The sequence below is a fragment of the Typopeltis vanoorti genome, chromosome 14, assembly GCF_054136105.1.
Source record: "Typopeltis vanoorti isolate ZY-2024b chromosome 14, IOZ_Tvanoo_1.0, whole genome shotgun sequence".
In the NCBI taxonomy this organism is placed as follows: domain Eukaryota; kingdom Metazoa; phylum Arthropoda; class Arachnida; order Uropygi; family Thelyphonidae; genus Typopeltis; species Typopeltis vanoorti.
Window position 1 is genome coordinate 121,311,904 of NC_143562.1, and position 13,118 is coordinate 121,325,021.

The window sequence follows — 13,118 nt, forward strand, 5'->3', positions numbered from 1 at the left end:
AATTTTTGTATATCTCATTTTTTCTGTGTTTCACTTTTCTTCTTTATAACTGCTGTTCTAATAAAAAAATCCTTCATAAAATTTATTGCATTACATTCTTGATTAAATTATCTTTCCATTGATATATAACTTTATGGTATTACTCAAAAAAAAAAAGTGCTGTTATGAGAGCCATCAAACCTCAGAAATACACCTTTTCCAAAAGGTTTCAACAATTTTGGCCACTAATATAGGTCGAAATCAGTCTATTCAGACTGGTTTCCATCCAATAAAATATGTGTAATGACCCTTCTTATGATGTTCTTTGCATTTTTGGGATACTTAGACAATTGATGTGAAGTATCTTCTATAATACAAGTAGATTAGTTGTGAAGGTAATTTATATGTACATTTATGCTTGAATATAAGATTAAGACAATGTAATTTTTTGTTAAGTATACACATGCAAGAATGATGCAATAAACAGAAAACAGTAAGTAAACAATGAGTATGTGACCAACAAGTGATTGGTGTGACTAGTGAGACAGAGGATCCAGAGATGTCTACCAGATGAACAAAGAAACGTGAAAAACATCTAAATGTGCTATACATGGAATACTTTCCTTTTATTAGCTTCAGCAGACAACCACTAATGGTACAATGCCTATCCAACAGAAAACAAACAGGCTAAAACAGATGAAAGGAACATCAGAAAAATGACACTAGAGCATTGAAAGTAGATTCAATGGAATGAATTCCTGTACCTGTATTTCGTGTGAATGGAAGGACAAGGATAAAATGATAACAATACAAAATAATCATAGAACCATCATGCTTAGCTACAGTAATGTAAGGCAATAGCAGTGAAGTGAAGGCTTTATGGGAGAGATTCCTGGCTCTACTCAGGCATCTTGATACACACAGAACAAGGCCTGAATGGGCAGCCTGTTTGAATATCATTGCCACAAAGTATACTCATTCATGTTAACTATTTACCCTGCACAGATGTGAAACAAGATGTTCACTGCCAGCATATGTGATGGAAGTGCTATCTATTACCAGAACTACAGGCACTGTTATGATCATTAGAGAACAGGCCCCATTCCACAAATATCTTTGAATTTCAACATTCATATCTTGTACATACACTGACCTAATAGGAAAATTCAACAGAGAATAACACTACAGTATACTAAAAATAACAAAATTGAATTAACAGGTATATTTCATAATCAGTTTGCATAATGAATTGGTCAACTGATAACATACATAACTGCCTTAACATAAAAGTGCCAAGAATTGAAGGCTTTTCAAGGAATGAACAAAAGCAATAGAAAATTTTTATTATGATTATCATCTTCTATTAGGTTACAAAATTAAATTAAGCTGGAGAGCAATGTGTTTACAAAAAAAGGAAAAAATGAATAAAAGTAAAAAAAAAAAAATAAAAGTGTCCAATAAAAGCTGAAAGGGGTGCTTAAAGGTCAAAGCTGAATAACTAAGAGGACACCTCCACATAGCCTTCAAAGGAATGCGGAGAACCGACCAGAGCTTCTACCTAATGTCCAATCCTAATCTTCTCATGGTGATGTTCGTTCGTTTAGTATCTAGGTAGATACCCAAGAGGGTATCTACCTGGATACTGAACGAACGAGGATGGGCTGGCAATTTGGGATTTAGCCGACCAAATTTAATTCTTATTGGTTTAAACCAAAATACAAAATGATGGTACAACATGACAAAATTTTATGCTGGCTGGGGTGTTGCCCAGTTAAACAAGCACTCGTTGTTTTCCCCAGGGAACCAGGGCAAACAGCAAAAAGTCAGCTACTGGAACAAATCTGAAAACACACCCCCAACACAACATCACCAGAGTTAAAGATCGGTACTATCAACATAAGAAGCCTGAATGGCAAAGAAATGGAGCTAGCTGAGGAATTAGAAAAGTACCAGATCGATATAATAGGGGTGACTGAAACAAAAAAGACAAAAACTGGTGAGATCTTTCTGAGCAATAAATACAAAATGTTATATTCAGGCAATGACAATCAAGAAAAAGAAGGAATAGCCAACATAGTATTCAACATTAAATATGAAGCTAATTTTCTTGAATGGCAGGCAGTCTCAAGTAGAGTGATGTGGGCAAATATAAGAATAGGGAACTGGACAATGAGATTTATTTGAGCTTATGGTCCCACAGAAGGTTCTACTAAGGTAGAACTGGAGGAATTTTTTGAGGCTTTAGAGAAAGCAACTGACACAATGAAAAAGGAAAAGTTGGTCCTTGTTGGGGATCTAAATAGCAGAGTAGGAAATATCGGTACACAATAAATAACGGAAAAACTCACATAGAAAGATTATTTATTAGTATAATTTTCGCCTCTGTGTCACAGGCATCCTCAGTACATTAAACTCAAAATTAAGCTCAAAATTTTGAATTGTCAGTTAGTGTTTAATTTTGAGCTTAATGTACTGAGGATGCCTGTGACACAGAGGCGAAAATTATACTAATAAATAATCTTTCTACGTGAGTTTTCCATTATTTATTGTGTACCGATATGTCTACTCACAGTTTACCTCTTTTAAAACTTAGAGTAGGAAATGATCGTCAGACATACAAAAATATTTGGGAAAATTTGGAGAAAAGAGCAAAGCTAATAATAATGGCAAATACCTGTTGGATTTCTGCTCAGGACATGGACTGGTTATTACTAACACCATGTTCCAACATAAAAATGTGCACAAATTCACATGGAGAGAAGAGGCAAGGAATAAGAAAAGTCTCACTGACTATGTTATTGTTGACAGTGATGTTTTCTCCATGGTGCAGGACACCAGAGTGTACAGAGGATTTGAAATTGGAAGTGATCAGTATTTAGTGTTGAGCATGATAAAACTGAATTTCATATTTAAAAGAATAACATGTAAGAAAGTTTTAAAGCAAATAAAAGTTGAACAGCTCTCAGATATGAACTGTAGACTAAAATACACAAAGATTATTGAAAAAAAATGAAAGAGTTTGAAAACAGAAACCAATCCTTGGAGATTCAGTGGCAAGCATTGAAGAAAACCCTGATTCATTCAGCCAGAGAGGCATGTGGTAAGGTTGTCTGCAAGGATAGAAAAATCAGAACTCCATTTTGGACACAGGAAGTTAAAGAGGCAGTGAAGGAAAAGAAGAAAGCATATCAAAAGTTCCTGGCAAATAAAGCAGAGTGTACTCTTAGAGAATACAGACACAAATGTAAGAAAGCTAAACAATGTGTAAAACTAGCTAAACAAAAGTCATGGGAGCAGTTTGGCAAGAACATAGAAAATAAATATCAAGAAGGTGACAAAATATTCTGGGGTTGTTGAAGAAGCTTAAAAATGGAGGAAAGAGTGCTATAAAAGGAGTTAGAGATCATAAAGGTGACATGAAAAGGGAGAAAAAGATATCCTTGAAGTATGGAGTAATTAGTTCGAAAAATTGCTAAATGAAACAAGCACTAATAGCACAGTGGTAAAAAACACTCAAAAGGCATACAGTAAGGAATACATATCCATACTTGAAGTAGAAAAAGCCATCCAAGGCTTGAAATGTGAAAAGAGAAGGAGTAGATGATATTTGACCAGAAATGCTGAAGTATGGTGGTATAAAACTCCTACAGTGTGAACTGCATAGTTCAGAAGGCCTGGACAGATGGAAGAATTCACTATGATTGGAGTAGAGCTCTCATAGTACCCATATATAAAAAGTGAAATAAAACTGAATGTGAGAATTACAGAAGTATTTCCATACTGAGTGTTCCTGGTAAGATTTATGCAAGTATACTTGAGAAGAATTGTGGAAGAAAAGCTTGGTGAAGAACAAGCTGGATTCAGGCCAAATAGAGGCAGTAAGACTCAGATCTTCACTTTACGACAAATAGTTGAGAAATCATGGGAATATAACAAAGATCTGTATTTAAGTTTTGTCGATCTGGAAAAGGCATATGACAAGGTGCCAAGAGAGAAGCTATTCAGTACGCTACAGTTATATGGTGCCAATGGGGCATTATATCAAGCAATACTTAGTCTTTATTTGAGTTAAGTCAGCAGTTAGAATTGAAGGAAGTACAGCAAGATGGTTTAATATTAAATCTGGTGTGAGACAAGGATGTACATTATCCCTTCTGTTATTCATTATCTATATAGATCACATAATGAAGGAAAGTGGTATTAAGCATGATATCAGAATTGGAGATATTAATTTCAGCTCTTTGCTTTATGTGGACGATGTTATACTTCTAAATAAATCAACTACAAGTCTGAAAGATTCCATGACTAAATTGAATAACTTTTGTAATAGACATGGTATATAGTTCGGCAATAAAAAGACAAAGACAATGAAAATAGGCAAAATCGTTGAAAGTTTATTTTTCACTTGGTTAGAGTATAATAAATTTAGTTTAATCCTTTATTGAAGTGTGAGCAAACAAAGTTTCGCCTGAAAGTATCTTCAGGACTGGGGTAAGGTGTAAACTAAATTTATTATTAGAATCGTTGAAAATGTCAAATGCGTTGTAAACGGAGAACCTGTGGAACAAGTGAAACATTTCAGCTACTTAAGCATGATTTTTAATGAAGATGTTAATTAAATATGGAAATAGACAAGAGTATCAACAAAGCTGGTATGGTAGGAAGTCAATTGAATAAATTCATATGGAATAAGAGAGAAGTTAGTCGGAACACTAAATTAGCTGTATACAAGATAGTGTTCAAACCAGTTTTAACTTATGGATCTGAGAGCTGGGTCAGAAATAAAACACTTGACCAAAGACTAGAGACTGCAGATATGAGAGTCCTGAGAAAGATTATAGGCGTGAACAGATGGCATCAATGGCAATATCATATTAAAAACGAGGATATTAGGAAAGAACTTGACATTATCAGCATCCAGGAATGAGTTAGCAGAGCTAATTTCAGGTGGTATGGTTACTTAAACAGGATGAGTGAGGAAAGATCAGCAAAACAAGTGTTCTCTACTAGGTTGGCAGGAAAACGACCCAGAGGAAGACCAAGATATAGGTGAATTGATACGGTTCAAAGTGCCTTAGACGATAGAAATAGAAGATCTGATAATGTTGGAGTTTTGACAAGTAACAAACTGATTTGGAGGAAAATTGTAGATAAGAAGTTAGTAAGTTGATGATGATGATAAAAGCTGAAAATTAGCTTAGAGTCTTAAAGTCAGGGTTTGCTGGAAACTAAGTGGGCTGACTGTGTGTGTGTGTGTGCCTGCACTATCCAAATGTTTTGGATTTTTTTTGCCAGCATTATTGTTAAGATTATGGTGGTTAATCAAAATTTCACAGGCTTCTTTAAATTTCTATTCATACCAGGTTTTTGTATGATGTAACGAGCAGGTACTTTTCCAATAAATTTGGTATAGGGTGTTAAGGGCATGACCAGAGAGGCCTGCTTCACAAGAACTGTTAATTTTAATATGTCGTTTGCTCTCTCTCTTTTCTTTTTTTTTTTTTTTTTTTTTTTTTTACGGATAGGGATTGTATGTAGAGTTTCCCCAATATAAAGTAAGTTGCAGGTATAATAGATGCAGTGAACTCCAGGCTGTGCCAATGGGGGAAGAGGTGGTTTAAAAATGGCATTAAGATTATAATGGTGTGGAATTCTATTAATTTTTTCTGATAACCCTTTAATGTATGGGATAGCTATGGTTCTAATGTAATCTATATTATTTTTTGATATCGTTTTATAACCAGGCGACGCCTCAGCTGGCATGAAATTTTGTCATGTTGTACCATCATTTTTTATTTTGGTTTAACCAATAAGAATACAATTTGGTCGGCTAAATCCGAAATTGCCAGCCTATCCTCGTTCGTTCAGTATCCAGGTAGATACCCGACAGGGTGCACCACGAGAAGGTGAGGATTGGACATTAGGTCAGAAGCCCTGGTCGGTTCTCTGCATTCCTTTAAAGGCTATGTGGAGGTCTCCTCTCAGTTATACAGCTTTGACCCTAAAAAAAAAAAATTAAATTAAAAAAATTAAATTAAATTAGCAGTATACAAGATAGTGTTCAAACCAGTTTTAACTTATGCATCTGAGAGCTGGGTCAGAAGTAAAACACTTGACCAAAGACTAGAGACCGCAGATATGAGAGTCTGAGAAAGATTAGAGGTGTGAACAGTGGCATCAATGGCAATATCATATTAAAAACGAGGATATTAGGAAAGAACTTGACATTGTTAGCATCCAGGTATGCGTTAGCAGAGCTAATCTCAGATGGTATGGTCACTTAAACAGAATGGGCGAGGAAAGATTAGCAAAACAAGTGTTCTCTGCCAGGTTGGCAGGAAAACGACCCAGAGGAAGACCAAGATATAGGTGGATTGATACAGTACAATGTGCCTTAGAAGATAGAAATATAAGATCTGATAATGAAAATATTGGAGTCTTGACAAGTAATAGACTGATTTGGAGGAAAATTGTAGATAGGAAGTTAGTAATTATGTAAATTTTTCATGTAGTACTATCATATCCTGTACACCCCTTGAGGGTACATGTCAGATATTTGATGATGATCATTATTAATAGAAATTTTGCTATAGCCATTATTTATAAATATATTGCTAATAATTTTTAATTCTTGTTTAAGAGCTTGCTCATTAGAACAAATTATTATGGTTCTGTTTTTGAGGGTGTTAATGACTCCAAGTTTTTGCGAAGGGTGGCGATAAGAGTTAGCATGTATTATATTGGCTGGTATGTGTAGGTTTGTAGTAAATAGTGAAGGATCAACAGCCTGAGGGAAGCCGTGTGACTAGTGTATCCAGGAAAGGGAGCTAGTTTTGATTTTCAATTTCAATAGTGAATTGTATGCACTCATGTTGTTTGTTTAGGTGACTAAGGAATGTGTTTAGCATTTGGCTACAGTATGACCAGATAATGAAAACATCGTCAACGTATCTAAGCCAAACTGTAGGTTTTAGATTAAAGGAATCAAGAGCACGTTGCTCAAAAGCTTCCATATAAAAGTTAGCAATTGGGGAGGGACAAAGGTAAGCCCATGGCCATACCTTCTTTTTGTGGATAGAATTTATTTTGCCACATGAAGTAACCGAAATGTAGTACGTTTGTGAAAAGGGTAGAAACGTCAAAATTGACTAATAAATCATCTTTGCCGAGTGTCATGTTTTTAATTTTGTTTATGAAGTGTTTTGTGTTCTTTATATAGGAGGAGGAATGACCTACCAACTCCTTGAGTGTTGATGCTAATTTCTTGGCTAGGTGATAATTAGCACTGTCTATTCCCTTAACTATCGGCCAAAGTGGACGTTATGTTCGTATACCTTGGGAACCATATTCTGGGAGAACGGGAGTAATGGGGTATCAGTTTATTAACAGTGTCTGATGGCCACGAAGTGACAGACTTAAGTAATTGCAGAGTTTTTTCTTTATCCTGTTCGTTGGGTTATAGTTCACAAGCTGATGGGTGCTGTTATCTGAGACTAGTTGATTCATCGTATGGATGTAAATTGATCTGTCAAGGATCACCGGTTGCATTACCTTTGTCTGATTTTGTTATAATTATATATTGATTAGCTTTTAATGATTTGATTGCTGCTAGTTCTGTTTTTTGTAAGATTACTACATATGGTTTTCTTTTTGTTTCATAACATAACTGGTTTCTAAACGAATTTTATCCGCTATATATTTTGGAAGAGACTTAATGCCTCTTTCTATGTGGTATATAACATCTAGTTTATTAACAGTTCAAAGTGCTATTGCGAAGTTTAGGCCTTTCTCGAGTAATGCAAGTTGGCCATTATCAGGTGTGGCTAGATAGGTTGATCACATGACTATTGCTTCCATCTGGTTGGTTGTTCCTTGTCTTACTTGTTTGTTGTTCACTCTTGGAGTTGTTTGCCAGGGAAGAAAGATCCTGATTGGTTTGATCTGTATGATTAGCATTCAAATTTCGCCATTGTTTTCAAGTATGAAATTTAGCCTTAAGTTTTTTTTTATTGCTTTCCAGAATATGTTTAGCCGAATTATCAGTTATTCTTTCAAACACATTCAAAATATCTGAATTCATATAACTACAGAGTTTGGATTGTAAATTAGAAACTTGATTTTGGGTCATTGCTATATTTTTTGCAGACTGTTTGATTTTGTTCTTTAAGTATTGCTTTCTTTGTACGTGCATAGATACGAAGTGCTTTAGCGGAAGTAAATTTCTTTTTTATCTGCAGTTAGGAATAAGATTGCTCTCTCTGCATCTCTTCAAAAAAGGCCAGCCAAATGATCAAAAGAGAAATACGTTTCTTTACCGTAATGATTGCAACACTTGTGAGTATTATCTCCAAGGATTATGAGAATCCTGTCATTCATGCTTACACAGCGATCAGAATACATTATGATAGAAACAACTACCGTGCTGGAGTAAAACTTTAATTTAATATAAACCAAAATAAACTGTGGGAAAAAACTGTGAAATTACTTAAGTCTGTCACTTTGTGGCCATCAGACACTGTTAATAAACTGATACCCCATTACGCCCATTCACCCAGAATATATGGTGTTCCCAAGGAAGACAAACATAACATCCTGCTTCAGCCGATAGTTGAGGGAATAGACAATCCTTATCATCACCTAGCCAAGAAATTAGCATCAACACTCAAGGAGTTGGTAGGTCATTCCCCCTCCTATATAAAGAACACACAACACTTCATAAACAAAATTAAAAACATGACACTCGGCAAAGATGATTTATTAGTCAGTTTTGACGTTTCTGCCCTTTTCACAAATGTCCCAATCAGTGACATAGTTCTTCTCCAACAAATTTCTGCCCGACACTACGGCTCTCTTTGTCCATGTACTATGTTCCGGTTACTTTGTGTGGCAAAATAAATTTTCCTACAAAAAAGAAGGTATGGCCATGGGCTCACTTCTATTCCCCCCCCCCCCACCAGTTACTTTTGAGCAATGTGCTCTTGATTCCTTTACTCTAAGTTTGCCTGAGGTACATTGACAATGTTTTCATTATCTGGCTATGCTGTTGCCAAACGCTAAACACATTCTTTAGCCAAACAACATAAGTGCATAAAATTTACTATTGAAATTGAAAATCAAAACCTGCTCCCTTTCTTGGATATACTAGTCACATGTCTCCCCCTCAGGCAGTCTCTCCTTCACTGTTTACTGCAAACCTACACATACCGGCCAATGTATACATACTAATTCTTGTCACCACCCTTCGCAAAAACTTGAGAGTCATTAACATACCCTTAAAAACAGAGCTATAACAATTTGCTCTAATGAGCAAGCTCTTGAACAAGAATTAAAAATGATTAGCAATACATTTATAAATAATGGCTATAGCAATTAATATACTATTAATCAAGTTCTTCATAAAACTTTATCAAAAAATAATATAGATTACATTAAAACCATAGCTATCCCATACATTGAAGGGTTATCAGAAAAAATTAATAGAATCCTACATCATTATAATCTTAATGCCACTTTTAAACCACTGTAAAAATCTGATATAGCTTCAAAATGACAAAGCATTTACATTTATTTTTACAGAGGTCAAGTCCTATAAGATTGTTACAAAGATGACCTTACCTTGTATGTCTGTATATAGTTAAAACTAAATGTTAGTGTAAATAATCCTACGGGAATTAATTGTGCTTACTGCTCTATGAAGGAAATTTCTAGAATGTTATGAACAAAAGCAATACCTCGCCACCAGAAACTTTGTATGATAGCTCCTTATAAGGACATATGAAAGTTGTTTGCAGACTCCACTTGTAAACACCTTCAAGGTCAGTGTCAAACGGACTGACAACTTCATACGAGCTTCCACTGCCCAACGAAACAGGATTAAAAGAGTGCAGTAGGAGAACAAAGAAATGATTGGTGCAAGTGAAAGATCAAGAGATCGCGCCGAAATGTTTGGGGTCCCATATCTTCATGCAGGGATTCAAAAGAGGATGAATAAAAGGCATTGGCCAGAAGAACGGATATCGGTTTTCCATCAGATGTCAGCCATCAAGGACGCGACTTTCTGGAGAGGTAATGCCAGAAGTCTGAAGGGACGATGACAGGAGCTGATTTGCCAGGCAGAGATTAGACCTGATGACAATCTTCGCCGGGAGCTATTTTTCGAAGAGAGGAATTTTTGAGCTGAAAAGAACTGCTCGGTTACGTTAACGCACATGCACTCCTCATGCCGAACCCTCTTGCCTGAAGTATCGGAGAAACAGCATCCCAGAAGCTGTCAATGTCGATAAAATCTAACGCCGGTGTATGAAGGGAGTCAAAACCTGACACGGAAGGAAAAGTCAGAACTCCAATTCGAAGCCAAGGAAGTACGCACAGTGGGTAGCAGCCCTAAAGTGAGTTTGACCCTTTTATTCTGTTTTGTGAATTATAGGAGAACTTTAATAGTGGACTGTTAAGTTTAAGGTGCTGAATTTTGGCAGAGTTAATGAATGAAATTTAACGCTTGATAAGTGATTGACGATCATGTATGTACTAGTCGAAGGTTAGCCGTTTGAAAGCAGTACAATTGCCTAGGATAGTAACAGTTTGTTAATAGTATAATTGCCTAGGATATTAATTTAGTATTGGAAAGGAATGAACATTTATGTGTCATGATAATCTTGAATTGAAAGTGTATTCTAACATGATAGTTTTTTTTAAGAGTTAAACTGAGAATGTCTCTTTAACGGAATTATAGTGTAAATTGTTTAGTTGTAAATAAATGTGTTTTTCAATTGTCAATAGTGTCACCTGAATTTTAATTATACGATGCACTGTTCTGAAAAAAATTAGATCCTATTTTGCGGGAATCCAGGAAAAAAATAGAGAGAACAATTAGTGGACCCTGACTGTAAACTATAATTAATCGGAGGTAATTTCTGTTTAAAGGGAAACTACTGGATGCACTTACCGTATCTTATTGCTAGGAAACGAACATCAGTGGTGCAGCTTATCAAATAAATTTTCCGGTGTTCGAGGAATAAGAAGTGAAGTGCGGAAGGGAGTTGATAGAAAGGGAGTTTATGCATTAAGGGAAAACATATATAGGAAGAAATAGAATAATATTACAAAGGCACAGCCAACTGCAGACTGCACAGAGTAAAGATAGCTTAGAGTAAGGATAAAGAAAGATAACAATTATCGAGATTGAAAGATACAGGAATAGATTAAATTTGAGATATAAAAAAAGATAAAAAGAAATAAGTAGACAATATACCCCCCCGTTTACATCACCTTTAAAATTAAAAAAACATATTCAACTACTCTAAGGATCCTCTTCCCCCATTGGTACATCCTGGAGTTTACTGCCTCTATTATACCTGCAACTTACCTTATATTGGAGAAACTGGATGTACAATCTCTATCTGTAAAAAAGAGCACAAACGACACATTAAATTTAACAATTTTGGTGAAGCAGGCCTCTCTAATCATGCCTTTAACACCCTACACCAAACTGACTGGAAAAGTACCTGCTTGTTACATGATACAAAAACCTGGTATGAACAGAAATTTAAAGAGGCCTGTGAAATTTTGATTAACCACCATAATCTTAACAATAATGGTGGCATAAAATTCCCAAAAATTTGGATGGCACACATTCAGTCCAGTTAGTTTCCAGCAAACCCTGACTTTAGGGCTCTAAGCTAATTTTCTTCTTTTATTGGGCACTATCCATACCAGTCAGTTGTAACTTATATGTATACTTATATAAGTAATATTTTTTTTAATTTTCATTTATTAATTTTTTCCTCTTTTGTAAATGTTGCTCTCCAGCTTAATTTAATTTTTTAACCTAATAGAGAGTGATAATAATAATAACAATCGAACTCAGCTTTGATTTAGTAATTTTTTTTTTTTTCACCAGTGCTCAGGCCAATAGTTGTAATGGTTGGTCAGTAACTTTAGCATGCTATGTAGATTATAGTGCAGCTTGTTTCTTTGTACACATGTGTATACTCCAGATGATGATCTTAACATGAAGGTCGAAACAAGTGTTTATTTTGGTTTATTTTAAACTAAAGTTTTACTCCAACACAGCAGTTGTTTCCATAAATTTCATAATGTATTCTGATCACCATGTAAGCATGAAAGAAATTATTTTATAACATTTAATAAATAAAACTAAAATTTATATATAAATTTTATTAAATTCTTACTTCATTAAAACTCCTGTGTGGTCTGATCACCATTCGAGAACTGTATTTTGTAACTCTAACACTGTTGTTATTAACTGGACAAGTGGGATGTTCAATGGCCCTCGAGACTAGCACCATGGTATTGTTGGCCATGTCAATCTGAAAAACAAAAGAAAATTTTCCATGGATATAACGCAACTTTTATCTATACAGTTTTCATGAATAACTCCAAAAAAGAATACTTGATGTGATTGATGTATACTCACCGAGTGGGAATTCAATGCAAAACAATGAAATGTTAAAAAAATGCTTACTCGATGCATCTCTTTTGTAATTTAAGTTACATATAGATAACTGGGCAACAATGAGAGTATTGTGCTTATTGTGATTACACAGATGGTGTATGTCATTCTAATAATATTTGAAAACCTTTCTATTAAATTATTTTTAAAATGAAAATTAATGAAGACTATTGCAATATAAGGAATCAGATATGTTGCTGAAATTAAATGGTTCTCATTCATGTGTTATGTTCAATTAAAACAAAAAAATTGTGTTTCAAAAGGGTGGGGGAAGAAAGAAAGAATGCACTCACTCAAGAAATTCATTATTAAGAAAAGGAATAATAAATTATCAAAACCATTCAAGTAACTCAAAAAAGGAAATCTTTAAGCTTTGCAAAATCCTAGAAACATATGAATAATTCCTGAAACAGAAAAGGAGAGAAAGGGGCTAGTTTTTCTTAAGAAGATCTCATCATTATCAAATTCCTGACATGTATCTTCAAGGGGTGTACAGGATATGATAGTACTACATGAAAAATTTACATCATTACTAACTTATTATCTACAATTTATCTCCAAATCAGTCTGTTACTTGTCAAGACTCCAACATTATCAGATCTTATATTTCTATCGTCTAAGGCACTTTCTACCATATCAATCCACCTATCTTGGTCTTCCTCTCTCT

At 34.8% G+C, this 13,118-nt stretch overlaps 1 protein-coding gene across 4 annotated transcripts in view; it reads right to left on the reverse strand.

The window, feature by feature from the left end:
- LOC150099869 (stAR-related lipid transfer protein 7, mitochondrial-like) overlaps window positions 1-13,118 on the reverse strand; it is a 172,119-nt gene that overhangs the window by 36,679 nt on the left and 122,322 nt on the right. For all 4 annotated transcript variants that reach the window (XM_090403776.1, XM_090403774.1, XM_090403773.1 and 1 more), the window contains one exon: window positions 12,171-12,308. In XM_090403776.1, coding sequence (XP_090259902.1) covers window positions 12,171-12,308 — 138 coding nt within the window. The remainder of the gene's footprint in view (window positions 1-12,170; window positions 12,309-13,118) is intronic.